This window comes from Podarcis filfolensis, assembly GCF_964270895.1.
Source record: "Podarcis filfolensis genome assembly, chromosome: 15".
Lineage (NCBI taxonomy): Eukaryota > Metazoa > Chordata > Lepidosauria > Squamata > Lacertidae > Podarcis > Podarcis filfolensis.
Genome location: NC_139618.1, coordinates 34997138 through 35021085, shown reverse-complemented (window position 1 = coordinate 35021085; position 23948 = coordinate 34997138). Strand labels below are relative to the sequence as shown.

At 41.0% G+C, this 23948-nt stretch overlaps 2 protein-coding genes across 7 annotated transcripts in view; one reads left to right on the top strand and one right to left on the bottom strand.

The window, feature by feature from the left end:
- The window catches only part of BRF2 (BRF2 general transcription factor IIIB subunit), a 296389-nt gene that overhangs the window by 22832 nt on the left and 249609 nt on the right, over window positions 1–23948 (bottom strand). The window lies entirely within an intron of this gene.
- OGDH (oxoglutarate dehydrogenase) overlaps window positions 1–23948 on the top strand; it is a 53510-nt gene that overhangs the window by 10047 nt on the left and 19515 nt on the right. Inside the window, exons 3-7 of one of the 6 annotated variants that reach the window (XM_083588396.1) lie at window positions 4643–4831; window positions 7852–7954; window positions 15406–15450; window positions 19939–20054; window positions 23373–23527. In XM_083588396.1, the coding sequence (XP_083444522.1) occupies window positions 4643–4831; window positions 7852–7954; window positions 15406–15450; window positions 19939–20054; window positions 23373–23527 (608 nt within the window). Of the gene's footprint in view, window positions 1–4642; window positions 4832–7633; window positions 7725–7851; window positions 7955–15405; window positions 17663–17701; window positions 20449–20851; window positions 23528–23948 lie in introns of all 6 variants that reach the window. The other 5 variants (XM_083588397.1, XM_083588401.1, XM_083588399.1 and 2 more) reach the window with 5 other exon arrangements.

Here is a 23948-nt window from a genome sequence, read left to right as displayed (position 1 = left end):
TTACTTCTGGTGCAATTGGTGCAGGAAACTTTAGCAGCAGTGCATAATGTGTTGCACTGTCCTGTGCATATATAATTTAAATATATAATTTTATTTTATAATTTTATATAATTTTAACAAAAGAAGTACTCACTGTTTTCAAAAGCTGTATATGAATTCCCAGCTTTGTTTTAAAAAGATTTCTGGTAAAGCAACCATTCTGTAGTTTCATCATAGTTTAGACTAGTGAGTGATCATTAACTGTTGCATAGCCAATATTTCTGCACAGGGAAGTTTTTCTGAAAGTTATCATAATAATTATTATTATTATTTATTTGTACCCTGCCCATCTGGCTGAGTTTCATTTGTAATTCCAGTTGAGCAATGAAGGTTGTGACGATGGTGGTTGTGACTATGAATAAGAACTGTAAAGGATACTGCATGGTGTTTTATTTTATGAACTTATAGGTGTGTGTGATATGTTACAAAGTGAAAACCATAAAATGGAGGGTAGATTACAAATAATGAAAATTATACTGTTGATAGAAATCCAGGATCAAATTAGTAAAACAAAATATTGAGCCCTGTAAGCTAAAGTGCTTGTGCAGGCATTCTCTCAGTTTCTTTGGCAGATGGGAGGAGAAGAGACTGCAGTGGCAGTGCAAAAAAGAAAGTTGCTATGTTGGCAGATCGCATCACCCTATAACAAGAGTGTGATCTTTATACAGGCATAATTGTTAAATGGAGGTTGGAGAGCCTGTCCCCACTTTGTTTGTTTTTTAAGGCAGTGATGATGTATGCTAATGGGGTGAACATGCATTCCTTAGATAATAGTTAACTCTATCTATCTATAAATATTTCATATACGATAACTTTCTTGAAATGTCAGAACAGTTGCTCTGAGGTAAGGGGTAAAAGGTAAAGGTACCCCTGACCATTAGGTCCAGTCGCGGACGGTACTGGGGTTGTGGCACTCATCTCACTTTACAGGCTGAGGGACTGGCATTTGTCCGCAGACAGTTTTTCCGGGTCATGTGGCCAACATGACTAAGCCGCTTCTGGCGAACCAGAGCAGCGCACGGAAACACCGTTTACCTTCCCGCCGGAGCGGTACCTATTTATCTACTTCCGCTTTGACGTGCTTTCGAACTGCTAGGTGGGCAGGAGCTGGGACCGGACAACAGGAGCTCACCTCGTCGCAGGGATTCAAACCGCCGACCTTTTGATCGGCAAGCCCTAGGCTCTGTGGTTTAGACTACAGCACCACCCGCGTCCCATGAGGTAAAGGGTAGCTTTGCATTATTGCATTAGGGCTCAGATAGCAAATAGTAAGCTTGCATGGTAAGCTTGCAGTTTAACCTTTTTGTGTTTAAAATCTAATATAAATTTCTGAGAATATTCACTGAAATAACCACTTAATTAGCCATACATATTGCACCTACCATGAGAAGAAAGAAACAAGAATAAGTGGTGTCAAAATTATTGACGCAGATGCAAATAAATTGATACTTCTTGACTTTGTTGTACTCCGGTGAAGAAGAAATTAAGAGTGAGTTAGAGGCCACCCACTGAAAACTTTGCCATGCATGTGGCAGAGAGCCCCCTTTTTAAAAATGCTCACATTCTTCCATATCTGTTACTTCAGATGTATGATGGGTTATTTTTACTTATTGGATTTTTCAGGGTAAGGACAGGACATCCCCCCCTGTGGAAATTGGCTTTGAAGGGGTTGGGAGAAATCCCAAAATAAAGTTCAGGAGAAGTAGAGAGAGGATTGTTGTGTCTGGCAAGCTGAAATGCTGGCTGGGCTCATTAGAGGAATCTTGCCCATTAGTTTGTCAATTTAAAAGAGGGAGCCTGCAAACCTGGAAAAAAAATCACACAAATCTTGGAATAGCTCGATAGTGTTAAAGATATCATTTTATTAATTAAATTGGTTTACTTTTCCAGGTACTAGCTTAAAAATCAAATTGAGATTATGTTTTGGAACAACAGCTCTCAAGACAATTTAAAACCTTACATCATTTTTTTAATTCTATATTTTAAGACTAGATGGATGTTTTTGTTTCCTTTTATTCTTATTATAATATTATATAATATTATAATATTAAAAATCAAAGGATGTCTGTTTTTCCTACAGAATGTTGTGTGTGTCAGTTGGGGTGGGGAGTGAGGGATTAGAGGATGAAAGTGAGCAGATTGGCCTGTTGGCCTTGACAATTTATAGTAAATAGCCTAGGGACCTAGGGTAGGATGGGTGTCCACAAGAAAAAGAGATAAAGTTCAATCTTTCTATAAATACTGTTATTGCTAAGAAGATGACAGGTGAAACACCATCCAAGTGCGTAGGGAACAAGTGAGGAAAACAGTGGGAGTGTAGGTAGAACAGCCAGTAACAGTTTATTGCTGTTGGTACTGTATTGCCTTTGACACACAGTTACAGACATGGACACTAATGGAGAGATGCCTTTGGTTGCCTCATTCACATGCAACTCCCAGCCATCTGGCTGTGACAGCACCTGAGGGATACCTGTGTGAAAACTTGAAGAACAGCAACAGGATGTGGAGTGGCTAGCGACTATACTTCCTTGCTACTTGAGGCAAAACATTGGCAAGCCAGGTTCATTTTCTATAAACAGCAGGACTCTGCAAAGGTATTTTTTTTCTGCAGATTTGTGGATTCTGAGCTTCCTTGCAATACTAAAACCAAATGCGTCAGAATTTAGCAAGGACCTCCAAATTGGAGGAGTGGGGAGATTTTAGGCTAGAGTTAAAGACTACCCTTCTCAGAAACCTTTCTCTCCCTTAGCAATGAAGTGCTTGGGTGAATCCTCCTCACTACCACTACAGGCCTTGAACAGCCCTATGTAAAATCATAGAATTGTAGAGTTGGAAAGGGCGATGAGGGTCATCTAGTCCAACCCCCTGCAATGCAGGAGTCTTTTGACCAATGTGGGGATCAAACCCACAACCCTAGTATTAAGAGTCTCATGCTGTGATGACTGATCTATCTTGCTGGAGCCCTGTTAGGAAATAAACCACAACATTTTTTTAAGGTTCTCCACTTGTACAGTGGTACCTCGGGTTACATACGCTTCAGGTTACATACACTTCAGGTTACAGACTCTGCTAACCCAGAAATAGTGCTTCAGGTTAAGAACTTTGCTTCAGGATGAGAACAGAAATCGTGCTCTGGCACAGCGGCAACAGCGGGAGGCCCCGTTAGCTAAAGTGGTGCTTTAAGTTAAGAACAGTTTCAGGTTAAGAACAGACCTCCGGAACGATTTAAGTACTTAACCTGAGGTACCACTGTATTCTAAGTAGCAGTTACATGGTATCTATAGTGCCTAATTATTGCATCACACTTTTTATTTTCTTGTAAACCTTAACGATAGCCTAAAATGTAGTTCGGTATTATTACAATATTCCTGTATTATAGATGGGAGCAAAGGCTAAGTAAAAGTGGCTTGACTTAAATACCTAGAAGAAATTAAATTTGAGCCAGCCACTCGTGCTATACCAGCTGAAAACATGCTGTACTGTATAGATCTTGTGACTTCGGTAATTGAAACATTTGGTAAGGACATGCTATGCTTAAATACGGTTACACTTTTTTTTCTCCCTAGCTTTGGTAGGTAGAGGGATGTTCTCTGGAATTCTAATGATGGTTAAGTGTGCAGGTTACAAACTCATTTGAGACTTGTGACAACTGGGTGGAGAAGTGAATCGGCTCCTTTTTTATTTTTAGGTCACTGAAAAGGGAAGCACTGAATAATGTCTTAATGAATAGTTGAGCCTTAACCTGTTTTATATGCGGCATCTCACAGCTAATGGTTGGCAGTCACCTCTACTTATTCATCAAATAGCATGGATAGAACAGTCTCTAGAATTTAGTCTGACCTGAAAAGAACTTTAGATACCATTTGCTGGTGCTATTTCCTTCAGGCTGAAGTCACAAAGTTAACTATTAACTATAATGACTGATATTACAGGTTATTGCTGTACTGAAGAGTTGTTACATCCCTTAGAGATTTAAGGGTTTTTTTCTCCTAGAAATCAGATAAACCATATCTCAGGCATTGCCATTGTTTCCTAACTAGCAACAGATAAGGCCGAATTCCAAATTACTGAATGGAAAAGACTGTATTGTTTTGGTTTCTTACCTACTGCTCTTTCTCATGGGCACATGCATGTGTATGCATACTTTGTGTTTGGTTGCCCATCTTTTTCCTGGAAAATGGTAACTGAGTCAAGATGTTGCTTTTGCATTTGCTTTTTGCTCATTAGAAGATCTGGGGGAACCCAGGACATTGAAAAGAATGGTATGTGCTCTCATCATAAGAGCAACTGATGACCAAACTATATATTGCATGAAACATTTTATCAGAACATCTGATTTTTTTTGTTTTACATTAAAGTAGCAATGATGAGTCTAAAATTGATCTGAGTAATTGTGCTATTTAACTATTTCTCCCCATATCATTTTCCTGATATAAATTCTACAATCCAAAACTGCAGTGCTCTGTTTATTGACGTTTACAATTTGAATATCATTTTGGCAATGTGCATAGTAGTAGGAAAATATTTGACATGGTTGAAAAACATACTAAGCAGTTTGAAGAGGTAATTCTCACTCTAAAAAATTATTTTATTCTTTTTTTAGTCATGGGACATATTCTTTCGCAATGCCAATGCTGGAGCTGCTCCAGGTACTGCTTACCAAAGCCCCCCTCCATTAAGTACCAGCCTATCAACGCTAACACACGCACAGTCTCTGGTTCAAGCACAGCCGAATGTAGATAAACTGGTTGAAGATCATCTTGCAGTCCAGTCTCTTATTAGGGCCTATCAGGTAAGATAACCTCTTCTTTTCTGATGTGTAAACATCTAGCACTCTTTTTTGCCAGTCCCAAGTTTAAAAGAGAGAGATTCTTAGTGTGTGTGTGTGTATTTGCCTCCAAAATAAAACTTAAAGAATCGAACATTGATAGGAATGTAGGGAAAATAAACTGGAGTAGGAGTTCTCCTTCTACCAGTGAGTGCCTTGCATCCCATACTGGCAGATATAGATTTGCCACTTCAGGCCCAGGCTGAGCTATATTACACTCTGTATGCCAGTATGTGGGCAAACTTTCTATACACCAAAATTTGTTCTTGAACAGTAGACTGCTCAGGAGAGGTTATGTGCAGAAATGGTGTGTGTGTAAGCATCTAATTTGCCTTTTTATGGTAAGCTATAGCTATAGCTGGTCTTCAGAAATGGAATGAGGCATGTTGTGTACCCACACACCAGTGGGAGGCTCAGTGGCTGCTGGAGAGTTGATCTCCCTCACTTTTAGGAAGAAAAGCATCACACCCATCAGGTAGCCTGTGGCTATGGAAGTTTGAGATGATAAGACTGGCCTACTGCTGTCACCATATAAAGCTTATTGCAAGCCCACCACATAAGGTTACAACATTGCCATTTTAGTGCTTAGAAAATGTGCGATTTTCTTGATCTAATCCATGGTCTCAAAAAAGTTTCCATTATTAATGTTACTTTTAAAAAGAAAATCCCTACCCTTTAACCTCAAGCAGATTTCAAAATAGACAAGATTGTTAGATTATTGTTAGAGTATCAAAAGAAGATCAACCAACCTGCTACTTCTAGCATTTTTCCAAAACTGAAAGTAGATCATGGTTTGCCAAAATATGGCAAAATATGCCAAAATACCTGGCTTTGGCCAGGTTTCAGGAACAAGACGTGTGATATAGCAGCAGACAGCTCTATTCAGCTGCTGCTTTGTGCAGGTGGGTTGTGTGGAATCATGAAAGATAAGGCAGAGTTAAAGATGATGCTAGCTAGAAAATAAATGCACACACAAAAAATGAAAATTTCAGAACTAGAATAATTTTACTAAAACTACATGAAAGGACTGTCAAATACTTCCCTAAGAGGCTAGTATGAAAGCTTGAAAATATTTCTCAAACAACTAATTGTAGGCTAATTGATATGTACTGAACTTAAAGCTTTGCAAAACGTGTCAATTTTTCCTTGATAAAAACAGTCTCCTATTAAAAGATTGTCACACAATGGTGTGCTTTTACCCATCAGAATATACAAGTGAAAAGAATGTGTTAAAATGATTGTATCCTTCAGAGTGTTATACTCCTTGGGACAGCTTTTCCCCATTGCAGTTTCTTTTGCTATATCTTTCTCTTCAAGTTCTGGAAACAAACAAGGAAACAGGTAAGATTCTTCACTAGAAATGGTGATAATGTTAGTCATGCTCAGAGTGGACTCATTGAAATCAGTGAATTTAAGTAACAAGTTTGTTGATTTCACTCTGTATACATGGGTGATAACCAACTTGGTCTAATATGAGTATGACTTTGTTGCTATCATCCACAGATAACTGTTGTTTAGTTATTTGTCACATCCACAAATACTGTATCAGAAAAGATTTACTAGTTAGGAGGAGGTTCTAATGGAAATAGATGTAATAATTGGCTGCCACTGAGGAAATCAATGATATGAATCAGACCTAACAGCAGCAATGGGACTGAGGTCTCTGAGGCATCTGGTCTCTGATGTTTCTGCTAATCCATGGCAGATACCAATAATAATAATAATGTCTTATTGCTCAAACAATACAAATAAAAGTGAGCAGCCTATTAGATGCAGCCTTTTTTAAATCATCCAGTAATAATACAACCTTCACAAGAATAATGTAAAAAATATGTAGTTTGGCTTCTGAATGGTAAAGCACTTAAATTCTGACAATTCTTTTAAAACATGATAACGCAAGAAGTGAAAGTGAAATCCAGTTCCTGCATATTTACATTAAGAAGATGTTTAGTTTATTGTATAGTGATTAAGCTTCAAATTCCAAAAGTTACTGGTTACATCGTTCATGCTTCTGGGCTGAAATTCTTGCTGATTAATGTCTGACTTGTCAGTTTGCTTGACCCAAATAAAACATGCTTGGGCACAAGGAAGTTTAATACAGAGAAAACTTTTGAAGGAGCAAGCATGTTTCTGTAGAAGAACAATAGCTAAAAACAATATATTCTCTTGAAGCTGGGCCTCATGGAGGATTTTTAATTGAAATGCAAAGGTGGAGTGAAATAGAAAAGAAATAAATCTCAACAAGGCCACTTCCAGACAAATATGTTAATTAGGTATGTTCATCCCTTGACTGGCTGAGGAAATATATCAGCAAACATCGTAAAGGCACTACTTATTTTACTTATTGCATCTAATAAGCTGTACAATCATGTCCTTCAAGATCCCATATAATATTTAGAATAAGGACATGAAACCGAGCCATCATGGGCTACATCTTTTTGAATGTAAGCCACAAAGATGTTTTCTGGGAATAAATTTACAAAAATAAGCAGCATTTTAACAGATGTATTCAGCACTTTCCACATTTCTAAGTGAATATTTATCATGGATGTCCCTTTGCCCCACTGAGTTTTTGTACTATTACAGTATTTTTACTCCTTTAGTTTAAGAAAAGTTCGGTTCCAGTCTGACATATGGTGTAAAATGAGATCAGTGTTAAGATTTGCATTGATCTCTGTAAACTTGAAACAATAGCATTACAGAAAATCTGCAATGTGAAACATGATTGATAACCAGCTTTGTGACTAATTTTGTTGTTGTTTCTAGGTCAGGGGTCACCACATTGCCAAGCTTGATCCTCTCGGCATTAGTTGTGTAAATTTTGATGAATCGGCAGTAACTGATTCTCCAAACGTCGGTGAGAATTACTCTGCAAATTAATTCTAATGTAATTTTAACTTTTATACCCCTTTCCTTTCCATCCCCTTCCTCCCCATCCCTCTTCTGGTATCCACTTTCCTTTTCATTCCTGGCCCATTTCATAGATTCGAGGGCATCATGTAGCACAGCTCGACCCACTGGGCATCTTGGATGCTGATCTGGACTCTTCCGTTCCAGCCGATATTATCACTTCCGCAGATAAACTGGGTGAGGGCTCCGAGAGCAGTTAGTGCCGCATTGCTTGAGCTCCTCCTCTCTCACTTTCACAGCTTCTAGTTAGATTGCTTCACTAAGTCTGAAGGGAAAGGTCTTAAGTTTCCTTTATAATGATCACTTTTTAAAAAATTGAACAGCAGCAAAGTAGTTCTGTCCCTTGTCACTTACCACTGTGGGCACAAGGTGTTACATGTGCAATACAAGCCAGTTTGTTCTCTTCTACTGTTAATTTTGAGTTCAGTAGTTAAGGGCTCTGAGTAGGTTAGTAGTGTCTATTATTTGCCTCTGAGGAAATGAGGAATATTTTGGAGTCACGTAAACAGGCCTTCTTCCTTGCCTTTAGCATCCCTTGACCCCCAGTGTTCAGTAGGTCTCTTGCTTGGAACTGCAGTGACTTGATTCAGCAGACTTCAAGAGTTCTGCAGTGATGCTACTGGGGAGGAACGGGATGGTTTTTCAAAAGCCTTCAGGCAAGTCTTGTGGTATTTCCTCACTCAGTTCAGTTGTAATCCTTAGCTATGCAGCTTGCCCTAAAATCCTAAGAGTAGCTGAACCAATGACTTTCAGTGATCATGACGAGGAAGCTTTGGAGTTTATTCCCACATCTAATCAAGAGACTGAAATGGTGAGACCCTTGGTTGCAAGGTGCATGTATGTTGCTCAGATGAGGGTGTGTGTGCTGAGCCATGTTTGAAATTCGGTTTTCCAGTAAAGCCCAACCTGATCTTTTAAGTTTGATCACTAGTATTTTTTCCAAGCATAGCACAGGTTACGGTGGCTGAGCTCTATTTATTGCTGGTGCTTTCTACAGGTTAATCAACCTGGCTCCGCAAGCGCTTTTAAGTAGCATGCTTCTAACTTAGAATAGAACAATAATAATGACCACTAACTCCTGTCAAGACTGACATGTGATTAGAGTATTTGTGCATGTAATGTTTTGAGATGGTCATGATTGATGTGCTCATAGAATGTATATTTGTGAAATGGAAGGTATCCAAAGGAGAAAACAACAAAACTGTAATGGATGCTGTTCTACTCATGTTCAGTCCACTTGGCTACACTGTCATCTTCAACTTACAGTTGGCGTTCTGATGTTGTTGCCCCCTTTATGTTAAAGATCCATTACTCATACAAAGAACGTTGGTCGTGAAGTCTAGGGGTTCTTTTCAGGCCTCTGGAGGGGATCCCTAATGTGTTCTACAGTACTCCTTTGACATTACACACATTAAATCATCTTCAGCAAATATGTCAGATACAGGACAGTGGAGTGCAGCACCCCTTTAGAGTGGAGTGGTGGTGATGAATTAAGATGGAATAGACATTTTGAAGGGGGAAATGATAGGTGGGCCCCTGCAGGATAGAGAATCTGACTCTATAACCCATTTTACTTACGTCCCTGCTTGATAATGGCTTCATTATTACTCTTGTAGTCTGTCATTAATACTTCACAAGGGTAGAGTTACACCACCACCGGTTTTATACGTGTTCATATATGTGAATCCTAAGATTTTAATAAAGCTGTATATAACTCTGCTACCTTTCATAGACAGTGTATGTATGAAATTCTTTAGATAATCTTTTTTTGAACAGAGAGTGAAATCAAAGCTGTTTCACATTAAATAAAGTTAACTGGGATATTAAATATTCACAAGTGATGATTTTTTAATCTACTAATATTTAGTATCTTATCCAGTCTTATGGGACTCTCAGACAGTACCTAGGTTGTATTCTGAGAAATATGGCAATGGACACTGCAAACTCAGTTTGAGAAGTAAGGTGTAGAGTGGTTCATGTTGCCTTAGAACAATGGTAGCCAAAAGTGTATTCACACTGATATAGCAGCATCCGTTTCTGTCCAGTGTGGAATTACCGTAGTTGTGTATACTCTGTACTACAACAAAATGGGCATACTACAAAATGGGCAAATGTGTGCAAGCTCAGGCACTAGCTCTTAAAAGTTACAGCTCATACAACAACCAGATGGGTGGAAGCAGTTCAGGTAGCCTGATGCAATGGGTACTGTTAGGTGAAAACTGAGGGAGAGCCAAATGTGCCTGGTATCTCAGCAGAGCTGATGGAAGAGCCCTGCTTACCACCTCTCTCCCTCAGGATCCTGAACAAATTCTGGAATACATAGGAAACTACCTTGTACCAAACCATTTGTCTGCCTAGTCTACTTTGACTGGCTGTGTCTCTCCAGGATGTCAGGGCTGAAGCCTTTTCCGTCACCTTCTACCTGAGCTTTTTAAGTGGATGTGCCAGGGATTGAACCCAGGATCTTCTGTGTGCAAAGCATGTGTTCTACCACTGAGTTATGTTTACTTTCCACATGTAAGCATTTGGTTGCTCTCTATATAGCTGCTTTCTCAAGCATTGCTTTAAGCTCAATAAGCTGGCTTAAAATTGGGTGCTATGTCTTGACAGGATTTTACGGGGTGCTTATTGCAACAGACCTGTAGCTCAGAAAAAGTTTGTTAAAAAGCAGTTTTGTTAACTTCAAGATAATTTGCTCTTGAAATTATTACTGAGTATAGTTCATGACACAGGGGAGCTGCTACCTGTATTAGTAAACTTGCAGCAATCTGGTGAGTTATGCACCAGCCACACACCAGCTGGTTTTTCTGGGATGTGCACTGGAACAGCTGGCACACACTGTACCTCAACATAGTTTATTCGTTTTTGCAAACTCTACTTCCTTTTTGGGAAACTGAATTCCTTTTTAGTGCTTCTTTATAAATGTGCTTATAGACATAAAGGCAAGCAGGTCTGCTCTTAAGGGCTGCTTGGCAGGCAACTCGAACAGGGTAGCAAACAAACCATATCTAAAGATCTATGTCTGATCCACACATATGCCATGTCATAGATATAACAGGTCAAGCTTTCGGAATCCAACGACAAGCCATGGCTTCACATCACAGTTTGTTGATAGTTAACATACCATAGTTCAGCTGCTAGGCAGTTTGAAGATTATCATACTAAATATTGTTTAATAAACCATGGCTTAGCTTTCATGCAAACCTGGCCTGTATCAAGGGCAGGGCGGAGCCCTTATAGTAATATCTGTTTGTAAGAAAGGGACTCCTGCAGCCAGATGTTTCATACCAATGCCCCATTCATACTGCAGGCAAGGAATGGGGGACTATAAGTAAATACAACTTGTGCCTCTTGGGAGATAAGCAAGCAGCAAAATAAGCTTTCAGAGACATATCTTGCTATTTCCTTTGAAACTAATTAGTTTCACACAACACATACAATATAACTTTGGGGGGGGGTTATAATCAAGTGGTGTATAATTTTCATGAAATAAATAAAAATAGGATAAGATAATTCAAATCTAGCTAGTATTGGGGGCGGGGAGGCCAAATTCTTACTAAGAAGAGGTTCCGCCATTACTAGAGCGCTTCTCTGCTGATTAGCAGCACTGAAAGGATGAATTTGTTACTATTGTCCTTTGATAGTAGAAGCGCTGTGCTAATGTGGTTTTTATGCTGAATGCATTATTTGCTGCTGAAAGCTAAGTGATACCCATTTGCAGTTTATCAACTTCTATGGAAGAGGTTTGTATAGGTATTCATCTTGTTATGTTGAACTGCTTGCTGTACATAGGAATAAACTCTGTGATTATTTTTGGTCCCAAATAATCCTAAAGTACAATTTGTAGAGATAAGTACTGGCCTTGTGCCACTGAGCTTGTGTGCCTGCCTTTTAAACCATGAATTCAAACAAGTACAAAGTCACTATGTTCCTAGATATGAAAATGCCAATTAGGGAGAGTCACGTGGAAGGTGGTTGATAGTAGCCATTGAAGTGTGGCTTACATTTTAGTGGGGGGGGGGAAATGTTGACCTTTTAAGTCAGGCTTCCTCAAACTCGGTGTCAGGTCCTCCAGATGTTTTGAGACTACAATTCCCATCCTCCCTGACCACTGGTCCTGCTAGCTACGGATCATGGGAGTTGTGGGCCAAAAACATCTGGAGGGCCGAGTTTGAGGATGCCCGTTTTAAGTGATCTAGCAGAATGACTTCAGTTGTTGCTATAATACTGTTCCCCCTTTTTGTACATTTTGACATTTTATTCCTTGGATACAAGTATTTTATAATTAAGACAGGGAGATTCAGAACTACATCTTCTCATTCAAAATATCCCGTTATCTTGTTTTATTCCTTGCTTTCACAGCACTATATTAATTGTTTAATTGGTGTCTCATCAATATCCAATGCAGATATTATTATTACAACCATATGTCCTTGGAGAACAAGCATTCCTTCCTCCATAAAATGTAAATAGAATTGTTATTTTTAAAATCTTACTCGTCTCCAGTGCTGTTCTACAAGATAGGTTATGCTGCATTCAGGCCAGTAAAGCACAGACACAGAACCCATCAGAGACTGTAGGCACATCACTTTCCTTTTCTGCAGCCTCTGCTGTATTTTGACTCAGCAGAAAATGTCATTCTAGTTGTTTGTTTTTAATAGCAGGCCTTCAAGGTCTAGCAACAAACCTATGGCTGGAAACAGAATTTTCAATCCACATTGTCTCAGGAGATCTTTGGAAGGGCAGGTTCTCTGCTTCTGTGAGTCAGTCCATTCTTGCCCTTGAGTCAGGGAATGGTGCTATGCAACTACCTTTTTGCCCACACGAATTTCCTGTTTCTAACTGATTTGCTTCTGGGACCCAATCCCAAAATACTCAGCACAGAACATGAAGACTCCCAGTCCTTGCATGCTGTGGTTGATTATGTGACATTTGAGTTCAGTGAATGTTTTGAACTCTTGTGGTCTAACATAAGCAGTCCTCCAGTAGGATTTACCATGTGAAATGGAAATACTTTTGTAGAATGGTTAAATTTTCAACTTAACATTCTTTAGAAATTCGTCACTTCCAAAGTTTCCTAGAGAAAGTTATGTAAGGCTGCCACTTGGACATCATCTGTTCTAGACTAAATTGATTTGTTCCATTTGTTAGGCCATATTCGATTCATTCCTTTCTCTAATGCAGTTTGCACCATGCATAGAGGCAAACTGCTTTGGTATGAACCAAAATCTAGAATAACACCCGAGACGATAAACTCATCAATGAAGTGTCCTCAGATTTTATCAGGTGCCACTCCAACAATGGCAAGGAGCAGGGACAGACTATGGAGCATGGGGGACTGGTTTTGTCTTGTTCCTACGTCATGAACCATAACATCTTTCACAGCATTGTGCCCTTTGCTCTTCAAAATAGTTGCCTGGTTATATTTTGCTCTGGATCCATCTTTCCGTGGATCCTATGAAGGAACCTGAGTCACTCTACAATATATGTGATCCTCTCCTTCATTTAATGGCTAATGGTGCTGAGAACTCATTTGGAAAGCTGCAGGACAAGGCATGGTGTCCCAAGGAACATCAACCCATAAATTCGTTTTACTTCCCTCCAAACTAACCTGAAATGAATATAACCTCCCCTGTGGACTGGTACTTGAGAGAATCTGAGGACAACACGTCGGTGAGTACACTGGCCATTCTCTACACTAATGGCTTTTGGGAAGGAGTAGGGGATGTGCCAGTCTGTAAATGACTGGGTACCTCTGGGGTAGTTTGTCCGCCTTTGGCCCCCACTTGTACTCAGCTCTCATCTGTGGCTCCTGGAAGCTGTCAGCATGTAACAGTGGCCACACCCTAGGAATGGCTTCAACTGGCCAGCTAAACCGGGTGAGGGTAGACGATGGGTCTTAAACCGTTGGTGAGTTAGGTCTTGCCCTGCATGTGAACACAGGATCCAGCGGATTGATCAGATGAGACCAAAAGTGGGTCCAATGCTTAAGAAGGCAGAAGTGAGGAGCAGGTGGGGCTCGTCAACCTGGGAAGGTAGCCCATCTAGGAGAAGGAAAACTCTGATCCTAAACCTCTTTTGCCTTGCTAGATATAATCAGAAGAAAAACCTAAGGAGTAAATCCTACACAAATCCAGAGTGGAGTCCCTAAGACGGTTGGGTGGCACCTTGTGGGCTCCTTACAGCAACTCCTTCAGCCAAGCTGGTGCCAGATGAATTGCTTTACTTTCTTTGGACCACATCGGTGAAGCCGATGGGGCAGGGTCTTGTCACCTGGGCAGCAGTTTGACTTCACTCCCTTGGGCACGCTCCATTGTCTCCCGAGACAAACATATGTCAACAAAGCCTTTGTGCAATTCACTCAGCCTTCTTATGGAGCTCAGCATATCATTTGGCATGATCTGCCCTTGATATACAAAGCTTTCTCAAATATCTACCGTACCCATGATTCAATCAGCACAACCTGATCATTAGTTCAGGGGCTGAGGCACAACTGAAATACTGTTGCACAAAGGAATCTTGCTATAGCTGCTTACAACTGCATACAAAGAACAAAGTTGTTTATGGTTACATTCCAAGCTAATGATCATCCTGTGGTGGAAGCTCTGAACCTCAAGAAGGTCATATGCACGTGTTTAGGAAGGTGCCTACTCAGCTCCCTGTGATAAAGGGTTTGATGGTTTCCCTCCCAGAAGAAGCTGTGTTCAGGACAAAGAATGCTTTTGGGTGTCGAGGCCATTTGAGAAGGATGAGTCATAGCAGCAGTGACTTGCAGTAGTACACAAGAAGTTTCTGTTTAGCAAAATCCTGCCAATAAATTACCCTGCCAGTAAAATGTTCCTTATTAGGAGGTGCCCTTGAAATCTCTGTTGATAGCCAAGCTAGGTTTAAACTTTAAAGCAAAGCCATTGACAGTTCTTCTGACTTTGACAAACCGAAGAGCAGGTGAGCCAGAGTAGTCAATAGTTAGCTTGTTGAGAAAAAACATAGGATGCACAGTCTCAGCTGTGAATCTCATTAGCCTTTGACATCTTTCAGTCTAATCTATCTCACAGGTTTGTTAGTGAGGATAAATTGTGTGAACACTTTGTACATTGCCTTGAGCTCCACAGAGGTAGAATGGGATACGAAAGTGCTAAGAGGTTACTTCAGCTGGAGCAGATATGGGATTCTGTAAGAAGGCTTTCGTTTATTCATTTGTACTTTTTAAACTAGGCTCCTGCTCTAGAGACCGCTTGTTCCACGGTTTACTACTTGATGCTCTGAACTCTTCCCCCCCCCCCCCCGCTTGCACATTTTACATAAGGAAACAATGAGGAGATCTCAAACCATGTAGCTTAACTGCTGTGTATCGGGTAACTTTCACACCTCTTTTTCTCTGTATGGTTTATATGGCTGGCTCTGAAAGATTCATTCAAGGATTTCCCCCCTGTAGTATTGCAGTCATCCTTCATTCTAGCCTCCTTTCCTATGGTGGTGTTGACGGTGTGCTTGTGAGTACTGTTTAAAACGTTGACTTTCTCTGTATATTGCTACTTCCGCGGTTCTTTGGGGTTTTTAAAAAACTAACTTTGACTGGGTCTCTCTGTCTTCTCCTTTCTGCATCCCACCTTACCCCCTTCTCCCAGATCTTGCAGTATTCAAGGAGCGGCTGAGAGTGCTAACAGTAGGAGGTATGCAAATAATGAGCGTCTAACCCCTTCTGGAGATTAGGACTCTCTGAATAGTTGACTCTGAGCATGTATAGTTTAGGTAAAGTTGCAGCTTGCCCCCATGTCAAACAGTGTTTGTTTTCTTCTCAGAGTGGTTTGGAATGTATGTGACCAAAGTGCTTCATCATCGTCTTCCTTCCAAATTACATACCTCTTTTTTTGATTGAGTGGTAGCCATTTTTTCCTATTGTTTGTTTGCCATTGTTTGTTGTGTTGAGTACTGTCTTGCGTTAACATCTGGGACTCCACAAAAATGTAATTGTTGTCACATGTTCATTAGAGTACTTACTCAAGTCCCTTTGATACTTAACCTGACTTGTGTGATTTAATATTATTTGGTGCACAAAAGTAAATGTTACATTTATGTAGGTGCCAGACTTCTGGCTGTGACATTCAGGCATCTAAATAGCCAGGCTTGGTTATTTTTCTATCTTGCTAAGAGATTCCCATCTCATGGTAGTCTTATGCTGTGAGTTGGATGATTCAGTGTCCAATGCTTAATCATAATTTTCAAGTTACTGTTTTTTTATCCAATTGAACGGAGCAAAATATTTCTAAAGAGAGATGAATCCCACACTAAGTGTGGTACTTTCCGTTTTACAGCTAATCTGGGCTTCTTTCTGGCAGGCTGGTATGTTGCAATGCATATAGGTGACAATTAAGAAGTAAAGCATATTAAGAAAATGCTTCCTTGCTGCATGCACAAGAATGAATATTTAGCTTTCCTGTTGTCACATGATACTGTATTCTTCTCCTAAATCAAACCTACTGTTGGCCTTGGTTTGGATTTGTCTCTGTAAAATCTCTGTAGATAAACAAATGGCTATCTCACTTATTGGGATCTAATGTCCCTAAACAGAAGACAACTTTAAGAAGTTATGACTATAGCCAACTAAATGGGTGTTTTTTTAAAACAAAACAAAAGACAAAAACCCTGGTCATACTCCCACAGTCTTTCCAACCATCAGAAATTTATGGAGTTAAATAAAAAAGCAAAGCCTGGTTTGCTCCTGCAGCAGCCCTTTTGTGGATAGTATACCCTCGGTCCTTTCTCTCTCTCTCTCTCTCAGCGTTTGTAACTTTAAAATCCCTGCTAATCACATTCTCCCTACTTCAGCATCTCTACTGGGATGGGAGATGCAGTGGTGAGTAACAGAATGACTTGCCTTACCCTAACCTGATTCTGCATCCAGGGTAGCAAAATGATGTCCTTCAGGCTGAGGGTGTGTTCATGTCATATTTCTGCTAATAATAATAAGCATTAAAAATTACTTGATAGATGCTTTTTTCTAATGGGTGAATTAGAAAAAAGCATCTCTCTCATACCTCTTGATACATAATATTAACAGGTCTATGCACTGAATTTCCAAACAGATGAGAATTACTTCTAACGAGCAGGACTAATGTAACTATCACCTCACTCAGATGAATTTAAAGTCACTCTGAGATCTTCCCTTAATTGAAACTTTCACAATTTAAAAAAATGCTTCGGTTTTTACAACAAAGCAAAAGGGAGACCCAGAAAGCAGCTAGCACAATATGTTCTGACACAAGAACAATATTTGGTTTCCCCATGCAATTCCCACCCACCCCTTTTACGAAAGAGCTTATTCTGTGAACCAACAATGTAGATTTTAAAAACCAGCAAGTGCCAAAGACAGGCATTAGACCTGGGTAATAAGGTATGACCAAACTGCGGGAGGCAGTGGAAGACAGGAGTGTCCATGGGGTCATGAGGAGCCGGACACGACTAAACAAACAACAACAATAAGGTATGGGAATTACCCAAATCTTCCTCCTGAGGACAGAATTACACTTGATTCAGGTTGCCATCAATATGAAAGCAAAATTTCAAGTACTCCCCGACCTCTGTATCGTGTTTCAGCTGGAGTTGGAGGGACGATCTCTTGACAGTGAACCTAATTAGGCCCACCATGCCTCCCCATTTGGTCCGCCAGGCATAATGAAGATAACAGGCATTCCACTGGCCCTTCTTTATTGCCCATGTGAAGGCATCATACCTCACATCATAAATGGTGTCTAGCACGGGGCAAGTAAAGCTGGACCAAAAAAAGGGGTGGCATGGTGGAGGACCCAGCTGATCAGCACTGGGTGCAGTTATTTGCAAGGCACTTTGAAGCCCTGGCTGTCAGCTGATCACTGGAGCCCTAAAGTACAGTGCAGAGCTCCCTTTCCAAGCAAGAACGATCAGCTGGTGGTACTCGAGGAGAGCCCTGCACAGCCAAAGTCTCAACAGTTCACTGGGATTGGCCCAGGGAGCTGGAGGAAGTAGCTCGGATTCAAAGCACTTCCTTCACTGCTTTCTCAGAAGAGATGAAAAAATGCTCAATTTAAAAACTTGGTGTGTTTTTTTGTTTTTCTTTTCCCAGGGGAGCAATTTATATTCAAAGCACTGGAGGAAGTGCTTTGAATATAAACAGCTTTCTCTACAAAGGAGGAAATGTTCCAATGATAGGAGCATTTTGCCCTCTGCAGATACTTCAAAGGGGTTCCCTGTAACCAACAATCAGTCAATTATCTGTTCCAGTGACCTTCAAGCTTTGACAAGTGTCAGTCACCTCATGCCATTATGAAGTCAGGTGGACCACCCACCCGTCAAAGCTTGTTTGCAAGAGATGAGGAAGATAAGGAATTGCCAGAAGCAATTCCCCAACCCCTAGTTTAGTCAGACTTGCCCCATTTTGTTTCCTTGCCCCCCTGGTGGGAGAGCAGCATGGGATACAGAGGACTAAACATGGCAGCAAGGAGTGAGAATTTGGCATATCATTTAAATGTTCAGTAGCAACCCTTTACCAAGCAGCATTGCAGCTCTGCCTACCAGCCTGCTTCCAAGTCTATGTAATCTTCTACTGACAGATGAAGCAGAAGTGTCTGGTGGGAATTGATTGCTTTGCAATTGGCCTGATACAGGAAGAAAAATGGCGTAACGTGTACAGTCTTTTCTTTGAGCCCTTTAGATCAGCTGTAGAAGCCCTTTCTTGCCGCCGTCTGAAATCTTGCTGGTGGTAACAGGGGAAAGGGCCTTGGTTACGTGGGTCTCCCTGCTCCAAGAAAACCATCCATTCCTATTGCCAGTGGCCTTATGCCATCATCTTGCTGCATTTTAGACAGGACATTAGTCTGTCCTTTGTTTGGCTTTTGTCTCCCCTTGGCTTCATGATGATTTTGCTGGTCTGTGAGCTTCTATTGTCTTAGGTTTAAGATGGTTCCTCTGTTTCAGTTTGTGTTTAACTGTTTTTGGTTAGTTGCATGTAGTGCTTACTTTAAGGTCAAAGGCGGAATAGAAATTTCAAAACACATAAAGGGCTGGATTCAGCTAATGAGTCCCATCAGTGGAAGCCCTGTGCCAGAACCTCTGCTTGCTCTACGGGGCTTTACCCCTGTCCTCCCCTTGTGTCCCCTGAAAAGGGCTATGCAGGGAGGGAGTATTAGGAGAACCCCCTGGAACAGCGTGCCTGGGGAGGAGAGGCAGAATTGTTCTGTCTGGCAAGCTGAAATGCTTTCTGTTAAAAAACTCCTCCCAGAATAGTTTCTCACTAGATACTAAGTTGATCATCATTAAGGAGTTTTTCTTTAATGTCGAAAACGCTTGTCAAGTTGCTGTTCAAAATCTCCACTTGGATTAGTTGGCGTATCTTTTTATAGACAACTTTCTGGCTCTCAGTTGTATGATCTTCAGCTGAACACTCCTTAATTATTCCAGCAACTGATGCTAAAGTATTTTAATATTGGTAATAATAAGATACTTCTGATCTGTGCTCCCGCACAGTAAACGTGAATAGTGGATGCTTAAATGTATTGCTGAGAGAGAATTTTGAAATTTTGTGGAAGCAAAACCTTTGTGAGGCCTGTGAAGAGCGTTGTTTGCAGAGTCCAGTTCATTCTCAAATCTTTGTTCCCATGGAGTGAGCTATTCAGGAGAGTCCTACACAGAACCCTAAAACTGATACATAATCATGCTGCTTTTCTACTTTTCGGTTCTGGGAGCTGGGCCTTTAACTCTTTTATTTCCTGCTTCATTTTACTTTTAATTTTAAATATGTGGTGAAATGTGGTGACAATGTATTTTTGCAATACTTTTTTTGTCTTTAACATCCAAAAAAATGTGTGAATGTGGGTCTAAAATTCTTATTGATTCCTCCCCTGGATTTAATTACCAATTTTAACGGCAAGTATATTACCTGTGTTTACACCCTCCGTGCCTTTTACGGTAACCTTTTTTGTTCTTGCTTACCTGTTCATCATTTTAATTGCCGCTTTTTTTTGTTTTGTTTTTTTGTTCATACAAACCTCCTTTATGCTTATTTTGTGCTGCTTTCTTGTCCCTCCTCTCTTTCACCAAAACCTGGTTCCTGTGCTGCGGCTGTCTGCATTGAACGCCTCTTCCCACTCCTTTTTTGCCTTCTCCTACCCATGAAAATTCTGCAGGGTTTTATGGGCTGGACGAATCGGACCTCGACAAGGTTTTTCACTTGCCCACTACCACTTTCATTGGAGGAAAAGAATCTGCTCTCCCTCTTCGGGAAATCATCCGCCGTTTAGAGGTAAGAGACCTGCACAGGATGCAGGAGCCTTGGAGAGTCAGCACTGTTCAGAAGTTGTCACTTTTCTTCCCTCCGTACCCCAGTGTATACATAACAAGGCATGGTACAGGCTTTAGAATTGTGTCTTTCCTCTGTTCCTTTCATAAGCTATAAAAGCACTGCTCCCCACCAAGCCATGCTGAATTCAGCACACAATCTTCACTTCCTCTTCTACATGCCGAGAGTGGATAAAAAATTAGCCAGAGATCCACTCCCAAACTCACTGTGCATAGAGTTCGCAAGTTGGAGTGATGTCCAAACAGCGCTCTAATCAGAAACAAAGCAATTTATCCCAAATAATTTCCCTCTGCGATAGTTACGGTTGGTCAGTCTGCTTTTTAACATGGTGCTAACTGTTGGGATGCAGCCAAGGAATCGGGGGCAATTGACAGGCCCCGAGCCGGCCCGAGCCCACCAGCCGGTGTGCCAGGCGATCTCCAGTCCTTGGATCAGCATGAAACTGCGACCCTAGCTTCAGAAGCCTTCAGAAGCTGGGCACGCACACTCAGCAGAGTAAAAAGCTGCGCAACAAAAGTGGCATGGAGAGGCTGTGTTGAGCATATTTACAAGCAGTTTATTCAGCATACATCAGGACAAAATGAAAACATGTCTTCTCCCCTTCATGTCCAAAGCAAGCAGCTTAAAGTGAAAGCTATACACAAATGGAAGTTCCCAGCAAGCTGTGCTGGGGTGTAAACAGGCATGTGACACACAACAGTCATGCCTGTCCCTTAAGGTGGAACGGAATATTCTAACAGTGACATTGTTGTCCAGAAGCTAATCTTCACACTGGGCAAAAGATTCCTGCATCGCAGGGAGTTGGACTAGATGACTCTCGTGATCCCTTCCAACTCTACAACTCTATGATTCCATGCCAGAAAAAGTATCCCATTACACACTCGTGTGACAAAATAAACACTGGCACCTTATTTCCCAAGTGACAACATGCCTACATTTCCAGTTGGTATTAGCTTTGTGTAGGAAAGAGAGCCACTGTGGCGTAATGATTAGATTATTGGACAAGGTCCTGGAAGACCAAGGTTCAAATCCCTGCTCAGCCATGAAGCTCACTGATTGATGTTGGGCCAGTCACAGTCTTGACCTAAGCAACCTCATACGATTGCTTTTGAGGGGGGTGGAATAGAGAGGAGAAGTATCATTATGCCACACTGAACTCCCTGGAAGAGAGGTGAGATATAAAAGAAATAATTAAATAAACAAACCTACTGTTTGACTCTTCTGCCTGATCTGTACTACTCCCTAGTGGCAGCTGGTAAACATGAGTTCGCAAAACAATTTAGAAGCAATAATAGAATCCTAGGATTGTAGAGTCAGAAGGGACCCTGAGAACCATCTGGTCCAACACCCTGCAAAGCAGAAATGCTGCCATTGGCCATTACGAGTGAAGAAGCGAGTGTTTGCATGAAGGATGGCAAGCTGGTCCTGTAGGCAATTTGCAGTGGACCCCTTCATAGGTGGTGAAATAGCTGCCTGTGGTGTTTCCGTTGCCGATGTTCTGCTTCTGGAAATTGCAAGAGGAGTCTTCAGCGGGAGCTGCCTCTTGTTGGAATATTGTGGAAGCTCATGTACAACTTTACATGCTGATACCATTCTACACTGTAGTCTGAAATGTAAAGTACATTTTAAAAGTCTGTATGAATTCTCCTTAGAGAAGTTAGCATTGTGTGTGAGGATTTGGGCAGATAAGACGCTGTGAGAAATAACCTGTCCCCAGAGAAACTATATTAGGGTAATATACTGCAGAGGGATAAAGTATTTGACCCTGGTGCTCTGGCAGCTTCAAAAAGGCAGTGAAATAGAAGATAAAATGTGGTTATCCAATGGGGAAAATGTGAGAACACCAGTCCTTCTGGATGTTGCAGCTACAGAAACTACTGTGCTCTGTAAACTATGAACATATGAAAGCTTAAAATTTTAATGGTCTTTCTTGATGGAAGAGCATTTCTTACGCCTGTTTTCTGGCAGTCATGCAGCTATCTTTCCTTGCCAGTGTGGGTGCCTCTTGCTCAGCACAGCAAACAAACAGCTGCTGCTGACTCTTGAAAGGGGAAGAGATGGGACGGAGAAGAAAAACCTCAAGGACAGGAGCACTCCTTTCCTGTCTCTGTCTTCTGTAACTGTGTTGTGCAGAATAAAGACAACCACTCAGCTTCCTCACCCGCCGTCCATCTTAACTTCTTGTTCATCTTAACTTCTCAAAATGTATCTCCTTTTATTCTGGGTTTCAGAGTTATCTTTCCACTCAGTGAGCAGGTTATAATTTACATACTTCATAAGACAACACCACTTCCTAGTGAAGAAAATGCAACCTTGGTGTCCTCTGCCTACGTTAGTTCTGTGTCATGACTATGCCTAAAAATAATTTCCAACAAGGCTGTGCAAAGGTCAGTCTTGCTAACACTTGCCAGACATTCCTTTGCTCTTCTGCTTGCATCTCCTTCCAGTTCCCTTCCTTGGTATTAAAATTTGAACATAACCAATTCAGAAAGTAGCTAGTACAGTTACTTATGTTATGTCTTACCTTTCTGAGTTTCAAACATCTACCTTCAGGGAACATTTTAGCACTTCATCTGTGCATTGCAAAGGATTCTGGGGCACATTTTAAGGTACATAGGTTACTGGCCAGCCCTCTTTAGTCTTACTGCTGCTGCATGTGAATGTAAACTACATTCCCCTGCAGCTACACATTTCAAAGACAGATTATTAGTGGTAATCAAGCTATTGTTTTCAAGGAAGTTTGTCTGCCATTATTAATCATCTTATTGAGGAGCCCTTGATAAGTTTCCAAGTTTTGAAAAATACTAGCTTATTTGAAGACCTTAGATGTTCAACTTCTGTTTTTCCAGTCCCAGATTTGAATGAAACTGCACAGTCTTCATGTGCCTGATTGTGACTGTTTCAGGAAAGTATATCTTATTCAAATTAATGAAACGGGCAAGTTCCAGAGCTGGTGTGATGCAGTATATAAGATTTGGATTGTCAAGACCTCAGCTCAGATCCTAAGTCATCTATGAAGCATCACTGGACAGTCTTCTGCCTCTCCCTTGGCGTAGTGTAACTTACTGAATGATTATGATGGTAAAATGGAATTACCCATTATGCACTGCCCCAAGTTCTTTAGAAGAAAAGAAGGATAAATAAATAAAACATAATTATTTGATGATATATAGTTGTTCAAAAAGTACTTATTTAATTTGTGCTGTGAGATGGTCAACTCTCTTGCTTTATTTTGTGTTGATCCTTTTTTGTGTTTAATAGATGGCCTATTGCCAACACATTGGTGTAGAGTTCATGTTCATTAATGATCTGGAGCAGTGCCAATGGATAAGGCAGAAATTTGAAACTCCTGGTGTCATGCAGTTCACTAACGAGGAGAAGCGCACCCTGCTGGCTAGACTAGTCCGGTCGACTAGGTACTTGCATTTCTTTAACTTCCCTGAATTGTAGGGTTTTGTTTTGGGGGGGCGGGGTTGTGTGTGTGTGTGTTTGGGGCGAGTCTCTTAGGCCCCTCAGGGTTCAAGTTTCATGGCAGTGGACAAGCGGCCTACAAGCATAGATTCACAGCCCACAAGGACCAAATGGTTCAAGAGTTGATTGACATTCTCAACAAACTGAGATGCACACATATGGTTCTAACCCAGTGTTTTTCAACCAGTGTGCTGTGGCACCCTGGGGTGCCTTGAATGATGGTCAGGGGTGCCGTGGGTCAACACTGGCCTCTGTCCCTCTTTCCTTTCCTCCTTCCTCTGATGCCCTCTTGCATCTCTGCCTCCCCAAGGCTTGCACAGCTGTTTGTTGCAGCAGCCCTGGCTACAAGCTCCCCAGGTGAATGGT